General features: G+C 53.7%; 6 protein-coding genes across 6 annotated transcripts; 3 read left to right on the top strand and 3 right to left on the bottom strand.

Annotated features, from left to right (window-relative positions):
* Positions 1-1,060: 1,060 nt before the first annotated feature.
* Positions 1,061-2,848, bottom strand: N7459_009745 (tRNA modification GTPase; the record flags this gene model as incomplete). The annotated part of the gene is made up of 3 exons (XM_056948913.1): positions 1,061-1,079; positions 1,140-2,683; positions 2,753-2,848. 3 exons carry the CDS (start codon positions 2,846-2,848, stop codon positions 1,061-1,063), a joined length of 1,659 nt encoding a protein of 552 aa, XP_056796138.1.
* Positions 2,849-3,701: 853 nt separating this feature from the next.
* N7459_009744 (formin sepA) lies at positions 3,702-9,233 on the bottom strand (the record flags this gene model as incomplete). Its single annotated transcript, XM_056948912.1, has 3 exons — positions 3,702-4,487; positions 4,547-8,006; positions 8,062-9,233. 3 exons carry the CDS (start codon positions 9,231-9,233, stop codon positions 3,702-3,704), a joined length of 5,418 nt encoding a protein of 1,805 aa, XP_056796137.1.
* Positions 9,234-10,074: 841 nt separating this feature from the next.
* On the top strand, positions 10,075-10,533 carry N7459_009743 (uncharacterized protein; the record flags this gene model as incomplete). Its single annotated transcript, XM_056948911.1, has 1 exon — positions 10,075-10,533. One exon carries the CDS (start codon positions 10,075-10,077, stop codon positions 10,531-10,533), a length of 459 nt encoding a protein of 152 aa, XP_056796136.1.
* A 659-nt stretch (positions 10,534-11,192) lies between these two features.
* fdh (formate dehydrogenase (NAD+) FDH1) lies at positions 11,193-12,631 on the bottom strand (the record flags this gene model as incomplete). Its single annotated transcript, XM_056948910.1, has 4 exons — positions 11,193-11,533; positions 11,605-12,149; positions 12,207-12,382; positions 12,443-12,631. The coding sequence occupies 4 exons, from the start codon at positions 12,629-12,631 to the stop codon at positions 11,193-11,195; spliced, it is 1,251 nt and encodes a 416-aa protein (XP_056796135.1).
* Positions 12,632-13,015: 384 nt separating this feature from the next.
* Positions 13,016-13,371, top strand: N7459_009741 (uncharacterized protein; the record flags this gene model as incomplete). Its single annotated transcript, XM_056948909.1, has 2 exons — positions 13,016-13,166; positions 13,256-13,371. The coding sequence occupies 2 exons, from the start codon at positions 13,016-13,018 to the stop codon at positions 13,369-13,371; spliced, it is 267 nt and encodes an 88-aa protein (XP_056796134.1).
* A 1,681-nt stretch (positions 13,372-15,052) lies between these two features.
* On the top strand, positions 15,053-16,209 carry N7459_009740 (sucrase/ferredoxin-like domain-containing protein; the record flags this gene model as incomplete). Its single annotated transcript, XM_056948908.1, has 2 exons — positions 15,053-15,448; positions 15,520-16,209. 2 exons carry the CDS (start codon positions 15,053-15,055, stop codon positions 16,207-16,209), a joined length of 1,086 nt encoding a protein of 361 aa, XP_056796133.1.
* Between the last annotated feature and the right edge of the window lie 119 nt (positions 16,210-16,328).

Here is a 16,328-nt window from a genome sequence, read left to right as displayed (position 1 = left end):
CAGGCATGTTTCATCTTCAGACTCGGCTAAGGCGTTTCATCAGCTGAAAAAATGACCACCCCACGCTAGACCCCATCATCGACTAAGATGAGCACCGTCATCATGGACACGGTAGCATTGCTCTCACCTCGCTAGTCGCACGGCACGCATGGCGGAGTCGGGCGTGCCAAGGGCCACCAGGCTGGATGATTTGTCGCATTCACGAGAGGGCACTCGCTGGTGAGCGCCGTCGGTAAACTCGCGGCTCTCGTTGGCTGCGGCGCTGCGCTGCCTCGGGCCAACCCCGTGAAACCGGCTGCGGCTCACCATTCAGCACGCTGCCATGCATGCATCGAGGCACTCTAAATCGGTACCTGGGTATGAGTCGGTCCTGACTCAGATCTGTACGCCGAGGGGGGGGGGGGGCGCCCGAAATCGTAGCGTCTGATTTTCTATCGTCTCCAGGGATCCGTCTAGAACATTGCCCGAAATGAAGCCCGCGAGTGGAAGATTCTGGGTGCCTGAGTAATGATTCATTTTGGGGGCTTTGCATCTCAGCAGAAACTAGCCTCGTGGCGTGCAGTTTAGGAACGCGAAATCTTATAAATATGGCCGACACGGATGCTGTTCGCATGGCATTCTTGATCCACAGTTTCAAGCCATCACATCCAAGTGTTTGGATCGACCTGGTCATTCCACCGATCTATAAAATCGTATCCTTCGCTGTGCACCGAATTGCATCTCGAGGCCTTTCCCTCCATCCCATCATCCAAATATCTTCACATCTTCTTCAAGAAGCCAAAACATCCTTCAATCACAATGGGCCGCGGTGGATATAACACGCCTTCTGGCAAGTCCGACGAAACGACCAAGCCCTCTGGCAACTGAACCTGCCGAGTAACGTTATGTCCTCAAAAATGGGCAAATGACCGACGACACAGTCTTGGACCTCAATGGCAGTACATATGGGCATGGAGAGAAAACGATAGACCGGCGAACGTGGCCTTCACCCCAGTCGACACAATCCATTCAAAGTGAACTCGGCCGAAGCACTTCAAATCCGCGGGTGTCTTCATTGATCTCACTTGCCGACGCAGAACCTGCAATACCATCAGTTCGTTATCCGGAGATACAGAAATCAACAACCGAAACCAACTCACTTCTCGAAGACCACTCCCAGCACATCTTCGACATCCCCGCTCTCGCCTTTCCCGGTGATCTTGGCAAGCATATCGGCTGCGAAGCGCAGGTGCTCAGCAGCGGTGACAATATCAATCTCGGATTCTTCAGGAAAACGTCCACTCTCGAGCCGAGAAGAACCAAGGGCGCCGGCAGCAGACGGAGAAGCCTGAGAGAGGAAGTCATCTAGATGACCGAGGCATTTTTGTAGATTAGAGCTTTGTCGATGAGTGACTCCCAATGAATCTTCCCAATACGAGATGTCATATTGGCCACTGCCATCCTTTTCCATGCCCAGAGGCGAGGCGATCTGCTTAAAGGTCGAAATCAGCCCGCGTAGAAACGCCTGTAGATGTCCTGGATCGGTCTGCGCTGGAAATGGCGATCCCCGCTGTGCCTCGTCACACGAGATAGCAAATACCCGGTCTGTCGGCACGGTGGGGAAAACCTCGCGAATGGTATTGATGAGAGCCTGCGGCAGCGGGCCGTGTCGTTCTGCAGCCGAAAGCTTGTCACATTTGTTGATGGCAACCACCAGGCATTTCGCCGCCGCCACGCAGTCATTGACCGCAGCAAGAACCTCGGGCTCCACAAAGAGGAGAGCTCCTTGCGCGGTCTCCTCGAGCGAAACAACCACAACAACGACGTCGGATTCCAAGGCGCGAGCTCTCGCTCGACGGATCCCTTCTTTCTCCACGTCGCCAATCACAACCGCCCTGCTAGGGTCGGTTGTACTAGCCTCGGCACGGATGCCAGCCATATCACCAAGCTTGCAATACCATCCGCCCAGATCAACACCCACATCAACGATATCTCGCGTCGTGCCTTGCTCCGTGCTGACAATAGCAGCCTCCTTCCCAACGATACGATTGAGCAGTGAGCTCTTCCCAGCATTCGGGGCACCCAAGAGCGCGACGCGAATCCCATTGCGGAGCAATTCTCCTTTGGAGGCATTCTGAATATGAAAGCCCATTTGCACCTGGAGATCGCGCACCTGTGCAGCGACCGAGGAGACCAGCTCTTCCGTCGACTCGTCAAAATGTTGATCCTCCGAGAAGTCGATCAGGGCTTCCAGCTCGCCACGCGCATACAGCAGCTGTTGGCGCCAGAGCTCGTACCGCTTCAACAGCGCGTCACTTGCACCTCGCACCGCCAGACGGCGCTGTTGCTCGGTGTCAGCTGACAATGTATCGCCTAGCGCTTCGATCTGGGGGAGACCGAGCCGGTCATTCATGAAGGCGCGGCGAGTGAACTCGCCCGGCTCGGCGTACCGGACTGCTGCATCTGCCTGGTTCGTACGGGCAATGGCTGAAAGGACTGCTTTGACGATCGCTGGTCCACCATGGACATGAAACTCAAGCACATCCTCACCTGTAACGGTCTTCGGTGCAGGGAAATAGAGAACGAGGGCCCCGGAGTCGAGCACGGTGCTCCCGGATGGTGGGTGCGCTGGATGGTAGAGGGTGCGGAGTGCTGCGTATCGCGGTTTAGGTAGGGGCGCTTCGGGACAGAGGCTTTTGTAGATCTATAAGATGGAGTTATTAGTACAGAGCATTTAAGTAATGGGCGGTGAGCTTCGCGAGGAAAGTCATACCGAGGTACATGCTGGCCCGGAGATGCGCACGACTGCAATTGCTGCCCTTCCTGATGCGGTAGACAAAGCATAAATTGTTGAGTCTGCATCTAGCATGAAGCGTCTCCCTAGAGACGAAGAGAAGCATCGAATGTCGCCATGAGCCCTCCGTGGCGTCGACACTTTCGAGATTGGAGCATAACTTGGGAAAAGTGTCCTATCAAGGCCTGCTGCTTGGGTTTGGTTCCATGATGGGCGGAAGGGATGTGCCCAACGCAAGACCCGAAAACGAGATGCTCGCATGCGCAAGTATTGGGCCGATTCTCGCGGAGATGCAATTGCTGGCTAAGAAGATGCGTCGCTGATTTATGATTATTGATATGATCACGTGAGATACAGCTATGCGGAATTATCTGTATGTTCTACGACTGCAGATAACTCATCTCTGCAAATAAAACGAAGATAAACGAGACCCCTAAATTGCGCGAGTATATAAACACGCAAGAATGCCTAGTCCGTCTGTGCGTTATAAATGGCGTACAGTCACACCACTAACCGAGAAAAAGATTGAAACATCGAGCACGAGATGCGATTCGATGGAAGCTCCCAATCATGAATATGATTGACAGAGCATGATGTAAGAAAGGGAAGAAGGAGAAGAAAAGGATTATGTACAAGGAGAGAGACGGCATCTAGGCCGCGATAGGCCAGATCGGATGTATCCTCGACGGAACCAAAGAAAAATTGCACATGGGAAAAGACGAAGAAAGGGCAATGGTATCGTGAGACCATGCTTGACTCATCATAGACAATTGGAAAGAGCAATGAAAGGCCATGGAGTGGGAATGAAGGATATTATACAGTCGAGGGTGTGTAGAGGGTAGTATGCAAAGTGTAAAAAGAAGGTTCCGAGACGGCATCAGGAATAATCTATCAGACATTAGATTAGAATCGGCCATTGGACACGGTCTCAATCAGATAATTCAATCGGATGGCTGGCAGAGGAGCCGTCAGCCTGGGGTTCATGTGATGGTGTATCGGGTTGCTCTGATACGATAATCGAAGGAGGCGCCGATGGTGGTGCTTCTTCATGAGGGGGACTCGGTAGTGCTTGGTTGTCTGTGCCGACCGAATCAGTACGGGATGGAGACGTAGGCTCTTGGACTGATGAAAGGGCAGAACCATCCGCACTATCTTTGCTTCCGGTTGCTCCATTGCGTCTCCTTATACGGCGATTCCGACGCTCTTCGTCGGCGCTTTCTCTCCGACGTCTCTGACGCTCACCATTTGCATCAGAATTACTCCTGAGACCTAGGAGCATGCTGGCTGCACGATCCGCAACGTCTTCGCCTTCAGAGATTTGAGCTTCCTTGGAGCCTTCGTCTCCATCCTCGGGAATGGGGGGACTCAGAAGACCATTTTCGTCGACCTTAGCATCGCCATCGGCTTGCTTATCACCGTCCTCATCGCCTTCGTCATTGAAATCAGGTATCTTTTGGCCAGAAGCCACGCGAACCTGGTGACGTTCCTTCAGACGAGCACGACGACGGCGATCTCGCTGATCCTTGGCTTGAGGAGCTGCAGCACGCAGCTTCTCAAGCAACGAGTCCATCGCACCACTGTTAGCAGCAGGCGAAATAGGCATCTCGGTGCTGGCACCAGCATTGGCAAGGTTGACATTGATTCGCTTGCGAGCCAGGGAGGCTTCAGTGCGCCTGCGAGCTTCCTCCAAGCCAATATTCTTCTCTCGCGATTTCTAGACCAGGAATGTGGTTAGCGAGAGTAGCTGACTGAACAAATACGAGGCAAACTTACCCTCCATTCAAGCAAGAACGAACCCAACTTCGCGAAGAAGTCTCGCCGAGCATTCTCGTCGGTATTGTCTTCGCCGTAAAAGACCATGATATCATCATATGTCTTGACCATCTCATCCAAGTAAATTTGCAGCTGCTCGGCCTTGCGACGAGCGTCTTTCATGGTCCGCTGAACGACCTGGCTAACACGATCCTGGGGATGAAATTTCTTGGGATCGCTCAGGTTGCCGGCGTCCAAGCTCGACTGCACATTTTTGATGTTGCTGATATACTTGTTAGCATCGGTGCGTAGCTGGTCAACGCTGACCTTCTGCAGCCCAACGACGCCGCTGATCTCTTCGGCGAAAATTTCCCACTCGGGGTACTGGTTGCGCACAATGCGCTCAACCAGATCAGCAAAAGTGGTCTCGTTCTTGTCATCCTTGACCATGCCCAGACGAGCAAGGGAGCTCAACTTGAAGCCTTGAGCCTGCTTGTTGGAGTCGTTCATGAAGTTACCGATATCCAAGATCAGACCCAGAACGTTCATCAAAGAGACGGAATCTCGCAAGGACTCGCTGACGGTAACAACATTTTGCAGCTTTGCCGAGATATGTTCATACTCCTGCTCGAAGGAGCGAGTCAGCGCAAGGGCCCGCATTCGGGCCTTCCAGTAATGGTTCAGCTCAAAAGCGGTGGCGAGGTATATTTGATCCTCGCGAGTAAGTTCGTTGGGATCTTGCTCGCGCTCAGAACTAGCAGCACCAGGAACAGTCCAGTCTCTGCTGTAGGGAGCCATTAACTTGCCCACATTCTCTGGGATGGTGCACATCTCATCTCTTTGCAGGAAATCCATGACGACCATGTTATCAAGGATCTCTCGGTCACAGTGAATGACCATCCGTACCACCTCTTCAGGAGGAAACTGCGAGAATTTCGCCAAAGCAATCTGAAAATTCTTTGACAGGTCGTTGGAGATTATTTGTTTCTTGTCTTTGCGCTGCTTGGCGGCAGTACCGGTGCCAAATATCTTGGTTTCCTTTGCCATAAACAGCCGCTCAACCTCGTCCAAGACACCCTTCTTGGCCAGGTCTGTATATTTTTGTTCTTTCTCCTGGGGGGTTGGAGCATGGGTGGCCCAGACGGTGACTTGAGGAGTGTCAACCTTGTCCCAATGAAGGGCCTTGAGCTTCTTTTTAGGGCGAATAAATGGCATATGGGTGGTGGTGGATGAGATGTCGTCTTCGACCAGATAGGTAGGTCTCCAACCAGCGCCCAAGGGGGCACTCGGCGGCGGCGGAGGTGGTGGGACAAAGCCACCAGCCGCCCCGGGACTTGGAGGGGGCGGCGGCGGCCGAGCAGCCAAACCTCCGGGAACACCCGGAGGAGGGGGAGGAGGGGGAGGGATGCCCACTTTGGCACCCGGGGGAGGTGGAGGAGGCGGAGGAGCTAGAATGCCCTTGGGACCACCCGGGGGAGGTGGCGGCGGAGGAGGTACAGCACTGCCACCTGGAGATGGAGGCGGAGGGGGAACCACAATTTTGGCACCGCCCGGGGGAGGTGGAGGCGGCGGAGGCATTGCTTTTTGGTCGGCCTCCGCCTTGGTTTCGACTTTGGACGCCGGATCTTCTTGAGTAGGCCTAACATCTTCGGCAGCACTGACGTCTTCGACAACGGGTTCTGCGGGCTCTTCTGCAGTACCAGTCGACTCCGGGCCTTCGTCGTATTTGGGAACCTTCGAAGCTAGCTCACCAAGCAAGCCAGTTGCTTGAGCAGGGTTCATACGAAGTCGTTGGAACTCCACCACGCCAGGCTTCTCGTGAGTTAGCTCGTCGTGCTCATCCACCGGTGACGGCACGCCATTAGGAGTCTGGTCCATCCCAGGAACAAGACTTCGTTTCCGATAGACAGATCCCAGGGAGCTGGGGTCCAAATGGCGACGGGTCTGCTCAGCAAACTCTTCGCTAGAATCACCATCTCCGTCCATCCTCTCGCGCAACTCACGCAAACGGTCAGACGGGCCATGTTGGCCCCAGACCTTTCCTTCGAGCTTAAACTGGGTCTTGGTTCTCTCCAGCTGGCGCTCCAGGCGTTCCATGAGGCGTTCGCGGTCCATAATACCTGGCATTTGAGACGGATCGGCCTCCGCAGTATTTTTATTCTTGAGTGCATTGGATGCAGCAATGTCCTGGGCATCCCGAAGCATCAGATACAACTCTCGGGTTTCCAACTCATTTCGCTGTAACTCCTGAGCACGCAAGCGCTGGACTTCGCCGACCTCGGCCTTCAAAGATTCATTTTGTCGTCCTTGAAGGTCAATGATGCCGGCTTGCTCGTCAATCTGCTTTTGAAGCTTTTTGACTAGGCCCTCGGCGCCAAGTTCCACCTGGGATTTCATCTCATCGCGCTCGGCGATAGCGGCCTCAGCAATCTGACGGGCCTCCAAGGCTTCATCATAGACTCTTCTTGCTTCGGCGTCTGTATGTAGCCGATCCAAAAGGCTCTGCACGGTGAAAGTTAAACCTTGTCGAAGATCAAGGTCGGGAAGCCTCCGATCCATAGCCACGTAGCTCATCATAGCATCCACGAGCTGGAACATCCGCAGCCCTTCCTCCCCGGCATTCTCGCGGATCAGAAGCATGTGCTGCATGGCAGACAGGAAATAGTCATGAGCACGGGTTCCATTGATCTTGGTTGCAATGGCATCGGCAATCTGGAGAGGATCGCTCATATCTTTCACTTCGCCCTCCACGCTGTCTTTCATACTGCTTCCCTCCCGCTGAAGAAGATCCTCGTAATCAATAGCTTCATTCTCGCGGAAGCGTTCGATCTGCTTGTCGATAATTTCATACTGGAACCCTTCCATCTTCGTCAGAAGACGTTTGACTCCACATGATATAAACTGGGCACGGATATGGCATCGTAACTGCAAGTCATTCTCTGCCCCGTCTACCAGCATGTTGATAAGGATCATAGTCGAGACAGCGTACTCCATCAGGAGATTCTCCATGCCGATGCCTCCACTTCGGTACTCTTCGCTAGCGCCCACCAAGCTTCCCATCTTTCCGCGGCCATCGATGGTAACTTCGACGATGCGCATCCAGGCATCGAAGCGGCCAGTTTCGTTGTGGTCATGCTTGACCTTGTCCATAGCCTGGAGGACCTTTTGGTGGCCCTTTCCATCGGCCCAGTGGCATAGGAAAGTGAGGACTTCGCTCACGAGCTTCCGAGTGTTCAAACGAGGCGATGCTAGCGAGCTGACCAGGGCAACGAGAACCCCTTGGTGCTCGAGAGCATCGTCTGCGCCATATTTGTTGTTCATTAGACCCTTCAAACACTTGGCAATATCATATTCACGATCAAGGTCTTTATCGCCAGTTGGAGGAGCGGGAACGGGGCCAGAAGCTTTTCGCCGGTTAATCTTCTGAAGAACGTTGGTTAGGGCAACTTGGCCCTGAGCCTCAACGAAAGCTTTCACCCAGCTACATGAAGTATTAGTGCTGCCTCCAGCGATGAAATAAGTTATCTAGAGCATACCTGATTGGTTGCGTCCGTAGACTGACGCTCAAACTGGCGAGTTGCTTCGAAGTGATTGTATCGTCCATGACTTTCTTGACATACCACTCCGGGCTTCCTTCTTCATCAGCACGCTCTAAAAGACCCGACAGTCCGTCATGGCCATGGGTTTGTCGAGCATTTTGCCGTCTCTTCTGTTCGCCTTGTAGCTCCGTGAGGCGATCTTGATGGACTAAAGTCCACTTCTTGGAGGCGGGGTACGAGAGCATCTGGCGTTTGGCCTGCTCGGGAAGATTCTGCCAGCCTCGCTTTTGCATCAGTTCCAGAAACAGCTGGTCTACCATACGGTCATCTCGGGGGCGAGTGAGATAATTATCTGGCGGTCGTGGCACGGCGGCGGGTATATGCTGCGAAGCTTGCCAAGCAGCTTGGGCGTTTGACAACCGGCCACTGCTTCCACTGGGAAATAGGGCATTCCGGTCGCCCGAGTGCGAGGTGGTAAGAGTTCGTGAAGAGCCATCGGAAGAAAAATAGTTCGAGTTGCGGGTATTGGAAGAATGGGATGAATATAGACTGGTCTGATCAAGTGATGTGCGGGAGTTGGATGAGGAGTCGAGAGAAGAGTTATGGCTGATACCGGTATTCGCTGCTGAACTTCCGGGACGCCCCCACTGTTGATATCTGGTACCGCGGTCTCCCGATGCGCTGCTAGTCATGGTCATATTAGAGCCATGTGGGGGTGGCCGAGGACCAGATGGATGTGAGGCATATCCGTTCGGTGCAGACGAGGAAGTCCAGGTGGGATACTGGTGGAAGTCTCCGCCAGACTTGCCAATGTGGTTGGGTGAGGGCTCGTGGCGGGCGGAATCAGGACGAGACATGTTGTCGATCGGGATTGGTGTTCGGGTGTCGGACGGCAGACTCTCAAAGGGAATGGAGGTAATAACCCCAGCGGTAGGAGCGATACTGCCAGGGTCTAGATCATGGGTCATGTCGATGGACTGAATCGAGGACCGTTTCGAATAGCGGGACGAACGAGATCCGGCGGCACTTGGTGGCGCCAGACTGTCGTAGGAGCCTCCATACCCATCGTAGCGATCATCGGCTGACCGATCTTTGTACAGTTTCCTCCCAAAGAAAGATTTCCCAGCGGACGTTTGTCTGGATTTATCGGCGGGGGCGCTGGTGGGCATTTTGGCGGGACTGAGAAATGGCAGGGAGCAGCATTAAGGGCGCTTCCTCGCACACAGACTCCGAGACGGCCAGGCCGGGTTGGATAAATTCGCAGGCTGTGGCGGGGTTGATCGCTATGGATCTGGTGGACGAAAAAGCTGACATTCACGACGGTTCGAAGTTGTTCTGTTTTTGTCCCTCCCTGGCTAGTTAGTATACCCGCTTTGGTTGCTACGTCGGAGCCGCGCGCTGAATGACACGAAAGCACCACGAAAACTGGACGGGATACTCACCCACACAAAGAAATGAAAGGAAATAAGGGAGTGGCCGAAAATAGTTGCAGCATGCAAGTCCCAGCGAGTCCTGACGCCAGGGTCGATCAAAGCACGGGCGTCGGGATCCAATCCAAGTGCCTGATTAGGGGGGGCCGGAGAAACTCCCCGGCCGCCGGTATCCACGTGAGGTCAGGTGATGTCCCTGCCAGGCAGCCCGGCGCGTGGGGAAGGCGTCCCTGTTCCTCTGGAGTCTTGCATGACAGGCGGGTGACAGAGGGTGGGATTTCGCGACAATACTGTTGTGCTCATACTATCCTTGTGCTCCTTGAATTGAGCAGTTGTTCCCGGTGAGCAGAATTGGCTCTTACAAGTATCCCGGTCGGCCGATTCAGTGCTCCCTACTCGGAGTACATCGACGATAAACAGATCTGCAGTTCACTACTGGCCCATCTAGAGCCACTAGGTCGGCTTTATCCAGTACTTTGGGGGTCGTTTAAGCCTCGGTTCTCAAAATGGGATCCTCATCGAGCTTCGCAAAGGTTCGCGCGTGTTCCAAACTCTTATCCCCTCCGTGCTAGCCCGTGTCATGGCTTCGTCAGCAAGCATCTCCGATCAAGACCGACGGACTGACCAGTGCTCTTCTCAGACCATCCTGATTCCCGCCTCAATTGCGCTGACAGTCTACTGTCTCTTCTCATTCCTGATCATTCCATTCTTCCGCCGCCACCATCAACGCTACTCCCAATACCTCCCTCTCCATACCATCTCAGCACACACCCTCTCCCTCCGCGATCGCATGGCCGACGCTGTGATGCGCTTTTTCCTCCCATCATCATGGCGGCGAGGAGCCCATGTGGAGAACCATGAGAATATCGACATTGACGACGAAGAAGGCGAAATCATGATCGGGATGGGTATGGATGCTACGCGGCGAGAAGCGCTTGAGCGACACCGGGGTTCGGCTATAGAACCGGAGAGCCGTCTCAGTCGAGAACTCGAAGAAGGCTTCATGGATGACAGTGACGAAGAGGATGTCCAGAGTTGAGAAGGACATTGACATTGATGCTTCAGCGGCGTTGCATTACGTTTTACGCTCATGGGTGGCGTTTTGGTCTAAAGCGAGTTTTGATGTACCCGAGGGATTGTCATCATATATAGATGTGGTTCTTGTCCTCCATATGGCTTTCCGAACAAGTTGTCTTGCATGTCTGCAAGGTGGGTACCTCGCCTTTGTGACTCGAAGTATATCAACTACCGTTCTCAGATGGGCCAGCTCATTGAGCGCCTCGTACACCCGTGGGCAATAATGTAGTGCTTATAATTAGATGGCGAGCCTACAGCAAGAAAAGGTTTGCTATATTGCAGATGTCCAGTCCCAAATATGTGAACTTTGGGGCCCACCAGATCCAGACCGGTCCGGTTTGAGGCTCATATGCGAAGATCGACGTGGGCTCCACTTGGATGATTCTTGGAGATCGGCAGCCACCCAGTAACATTTATCTGAAACACACTAGAAATCAAGGAAGAATCGGTGAAAACATCATTTCATTGGTGTGGTTGATGCTATATTTTCCACCATATCCTCATCCATTCCGGGGCAATCGAGTATCAAAAATATGGACAAAGAGTAACTAGAGAAATCGTAGATGGGCATAGGCCGGAATGTGAGCATAATCCATTCTGTCACGCAAGAAAGGCAATAGTTTACTTGCGCTGGCCGTAGGCCTTAGTGGCGTAGTCACCCTTGTAGACGATCAGATCCTCAGGGCGGTAGTCATGACGGCCGGAGAAGTAGCTGTCCAGGATGTTCTTGGTACCCTGAGCATAGCGAACCTGGGCGTCGACCGAGGTACCCGACATGTGGGGGACCATGGCGTTGCCGCCACCCCAGGGGTGCTCGGCGTAGCGAAGAGGGTGGTCCCGGGGAGCGGGCTGGGGGAACCAGACGTCACCTCCGTAGCCGCGGAGGTGGCCCGACTTCAGAGCCTCAGCAACGTCCTCCTTGACAACGATAGCACCACGGGCGGTGTTGACGAGCCACGAGCCTATTTTCAAGACCGTACATTAGTTTGCTGATCTTGGTGAGGTCTGATCTGACCCGAGAAGATTGACTTACCAGGCTTCATCTTGGCGATTAGGTCCTTGTTGAACAGGCCGCGGGTCTTCTCGTGCAGAGGGCAGTTGATGGTGACCACGTCACACTGAGAGAGCATCTCCTCGAGGTTCTCCACCCGACGGCAGCCAATCTCTTTCTCGGCCTCGGCACTCAGGGGCTGGTAGTCGTAGTAGAGGAGCTCCTTGCAGTCGAAGGGCTTCAGGCGGCGGAGGACACGCTCACCGATGCGGCCAACAGCAACGGTGCCGACAACCTTGCCCTCAAGATCGAACTCGTTCTTGGCGACAGCGGCAACGTTCCAATCGCCATTGCGGATCTGGTCGTGGGCAGGGACAAAGTTGCGGACCAGAGTCAGGATGGTCATGATAACGTGTTCGGCAACGGAGACGACGTTGCTACCAGTGACCTCGGCAACGGTGACGCCGCCGTTCGTCTTGTTGGCGGCATTCAGGTCGACGTGGTCGGAACCGATACCGGCAGTAACAGCAAGCTTCAGGTTCTTGGCCTTGGCGAGGCGCTCGGCGGTAAGGTAACCAGGGTGGAAGCTGTGTCATCATCGTTAGCTAGGGGGGCGGTTTCCTCCGATGGGATGGGTCACAAACGGGGTGGTGATGATGACTTCCGCGTCAACCAGTTCCTTGTCGAAGGTGGAGTCCTCACCCTCCTTATCGGAGGTGGTCACCAAGGTATGGCCCTGGTCCTCGAGCCACTTGCGGATGCCAAGCTCATTCTCGGTGGTACCGAGCAGACCAGGCTGTTGCTTGGAGTGCTCACCACCCTATTACGAAAGTGGTCAGCAATTGCGTCGTCGGCGACGCGGAGGGAGGATTCTACTCACGTCGTAGAGAACCAGAAGAACTTTGCCCTGCAGTTTAACAGATGCGGTTAGCGTACGTGTATTGGCAAAAGTGCCAGTCCTGGGAGCGCGAGCGCAGGCATTGGTGGCAATGGCTGGCTTGGTGCTAGCCGAGAGGAGCTGGGTGGCAGGCCGTCGCAACTGACGGGAAAGGGAATGGAGAAATACCATTTTGAATGATAATGAGAATATTGAGAGGGAGATGAATAGCTATGTGGGATAGAATCTGCAACGGGAGGAAATCAGCGGGCACTTTTTATACAAGAGGGAAAAAAAACCGGTCGCGAGTCTATGAAGTCAATGGACGCCGGAACCGACGTTGGAGAAGCTTGAGACTGTGGAGCGGGGGAAAGTGGAGTCCCGCTGTAGTCTGAACTTGAAACTCACTCTTAGAAAAGTATCAGGGCGAGGATGAAAGCACAGTTGGGATGGGGAGAACAGAGAAAGGGAACAGGGACGGTCGATGGCCAGTTATATACCACAAGCCCCTCTACCACACGATTTTCCCTTGAGGCAAACTGAGCAGAACCCAAAATCGCTCTGTACGCCCCTCATATGCCAGTGGAATCGGACGGGATAGGCTGCTGGGTGGGGAATGCGCCAGTCACCAACCTCGCGAGTCTCTCCGCACGAGGGACAGTCGGTGTTGGGAACGAGCGGATGGTTTGCGCGTGGTGCGGGATCATCGGCTCGAATGGCACGGTTGGTGAGGGAAAAATGTACCATCGTACTAAGACGCATGTACTGGCCGGTGGCACATCCCCCATGCTGCAGTATAACTAACTACTTAGCTAGTTAAGTTAGTTATTCACGGTAGGATTGGTGATCTCATCGCGGGTGCGGAGAACCCGAGTTTGGAGCGCCTGGCCTCACATGGCCTGCGATCCAGAGACCCTGATAGACTGGAGTAACAAAGCATCAATGTATCTCTCGTTATCATGCAGTGTACGACCATCCTGCCGAATCTTTTCCCCATGTTCATTATTATGCATTCTTCAACGCTCAGCTCAGCCCATCACGGCTGGGTTCCCCGCAGCGGGGAGACTGGCTGACATAATGAGGGGTAGTGCCGGAACCTGTTGGAAGCTCAGGTGCAATCCCAGATTATTCTTAGAGCGGACGACAATGATGAGTGGCTCGACGGCGCCCGGCGGTCCAAGCTCGGTGCTGCTCGGAGCAACCATGGTGCCTGCTACTATGTGTGTACTGCCACCAAAAGAGGTCGGGACTCCCTGCTCTGCCTCCTTCCGAGTCATGTCCGTATTTCTGCCGATGTTCGGCCATTGTCCTGTTCTCCAACTACTGACAACTAGGGCAAACCCGCTACACCAATTGCGTCTGTTCTCCAGTGAGGAGGTTGGGGAGTGTCCTCACGGATCCACTGCTGCAATCCTCTGCAAGGTCAGGTCACCCAACAGCATTCTCAGCCCGGGAGGGATACCTGTTATGTGATGAGCATGAGGAGAACGTCCCGGTTGGGTTGTCGAATCCACACCCAAAGAAAAGACATGGCCCGGCGTGGTTCGTCCTCACTCCTTCCCCTCCAGTCTTTCTCGATCGACGGATGGCCTTCCAGTCGTAAGACCGTCAGGGAACCCAATCGTCGCTCTGCGATAGCTGAACCATTGCGAGTGTGATCTGCTAATCTCCGAGCTTCCTGATCGCAGCTCTTCTGGCAATGTCGCAACTGCTGTCGCGGCAGTAAACAAGCCCGTCAAAGGCGAATTGAAGATACTCCCACTCCTCGATTGACAAATCTACACACGGTCTCTCATTCTGGCCAACCGACTGAAATCATGGCTACGTCAAAAGTTGCGGAGATCTCGTTGCGATTCTACATAGAAGACTGTGCATGCGATCCGCACTGTTGCGCCAGACCAACAATTCTTGTCTTGAGAGACACCTGGTACAGATTACCAGTGATGCGAGGATCTGATAGGAACTGTTCCACGAAACACAGATTTTACATCACGAGTCCCTCGCCAGCGAACGCCCGCTCCCGATCGCTGAAGCAACTCCCTCCGGTCTCACAAGACCCCGGAGAGTGAAACATTCTATGACCAACGGGGGCCAATCATTGCAATCTGAGTTCAATTATTGAATATCAGAAACGCATGTACTTGAGGCCAAATAACTACTGAAAACCGTGGCATGGGTCCATTGCATCGATGGGGACATTTGTTTTGCGCTGCCTTTGGTGGGGAAGTTGGAAGGCCGAGAAGGCGATATCAACAGAGCAGGGGGGCGGGGGAACATGAATCTTTGTTTGTGAGATGATTGGTGGGATGGTGCTATGAATGAAGAGGTCATCTCTATTTGGACATGAATTAATACAATTTTGCCGAGCCTTCCAAGGTTCTTCTTACGTTCAGGAATGTACATAGTGGAATTCTGGCGAATCAAAGGCCACGATTGATAATCCCGCTACATAATCTCCGCCCCGAGTCCGCTCGGAGATACCAAACATTTCTCAAGGCTACGACGCCGGGTCTCGTTGAGTTCCACGTCAACTCTTCGCAGCTGAACCTGCTCTCCCTTCCTCACTCCTTGCTACTTACGCCAAATTGATCAACAATCCCCAGAGATTATTCGATGAGACTGCGACCGACCACACTTGCGCAGTCGCTCGCCCGCGACTGGTGCGGGCGAGCCCAGAACCCCAGATGCGCCCAACTGCTGTCTACCACTGCATATCGCTCCAGCAAACTTCGCGCACGCCTGGATATCCCGCCGCCGTTCCCCGTCATCAAATCCTGCCCCGAGCCAGCATGCGATTGCCCCTCGGCACCATCCATGCCCGAGGGCTTGCCGATTGACCATGATCAGGCATTGAATGGAACTATGGCTGCTTATGCGCAACAAATTCTCATATGTACTGGGCAAAGAGATTGGACGAGCCGTATTGAGAATGATGGCGAGGGACAGGCCTGGGGGGACCTTGTGAGAGGTCTCAAGCGTTTGATGGGCCGTGGTGGTCCTTATCTTGATGTAAGTGGCTCTTTTGCTCTATGAGGCCTAGGTATATGGCGCCAATACTGACTGTAGTGTGATTGGGTTAGCCATTCAATAACGTTCTTGTAACAAACTCCTCTGTCGCCCCTGCCACGAGCAATCCATCAACCGCTTCTGCCTTCCTTTTTCCCAGCTTCAAATACATTCCTTCAATACCGGTGCAAACTCTACACTCGCCGGATTCCGCGGATTTGACCACCTTCGTGCGCGCGTTTCTCCTTCCAAAGAGCCTGCACGACATGCACTCCTCACTCCCCGAGGACAAGCGTGCGGACATGACCCGCGACCCCAACCTCGCCTCAAAGTTCACCGGGGTGATAGATATTGAACACTCTCCCACCGTCCTTATTTGTGGCCATGGAGGTCGGGACATGCGCTGCGGTATCATGGCACCTGCTCTAGAGAGCGAGTTTCAACGTGTGTTGCTATCGCAAGGGTTCAAATCTGCAGGCGGCGATGGGATTACAGTCGACGATCCTACTCATGTTAATATTGGTCTGATAAGCCATATAGGTGGACACAAGTATGCCGGCAACGTCATTATATATATCCCTCCAAAGATGACGGTGGGAACTTCGGCAGAACTTCACCCGCTGGCGGGCAAAGGCATCTGGTATGGCCGGGTGGAGCCAAAGCATGTGCAGGGCATCGTTGACGCGACAATTCTTGGAGGCAAGGTGATGACGGATCACTTTCGAGGTGGTATTGATACAAACGGGGATATCCTGAGGTTATAGACTTAGATGTGGCGTTTACAGTTAGTTAGTTACAGCTTGTATAGTGGCATGACATCATAGACATGAAATTAAACAGATCACCTCCTTGTAGGCTTATTCTGACGATGAAGAAAGTCCGA

This window comes from Penicillium hispanicum (genome assembly GCF_028827665.1).
Source record: "Penicillium hispanicum strain IBT 35686 chromosome Unknown utg000008l_segment0_segment0, whole genome shotgun sequence".
In the NCBI taxonomy this organism is placed as follows: domain Eukaryota; kingdom Fungi; phylum Ascomycota; class Eurotiomycetes; order Eurotiales; family Aspergillaceae; genus Penicillium; species Penicillium hispanicum.
This window is presented reverse-complemented; position numbering and strand designations above follow the sequence as displayed.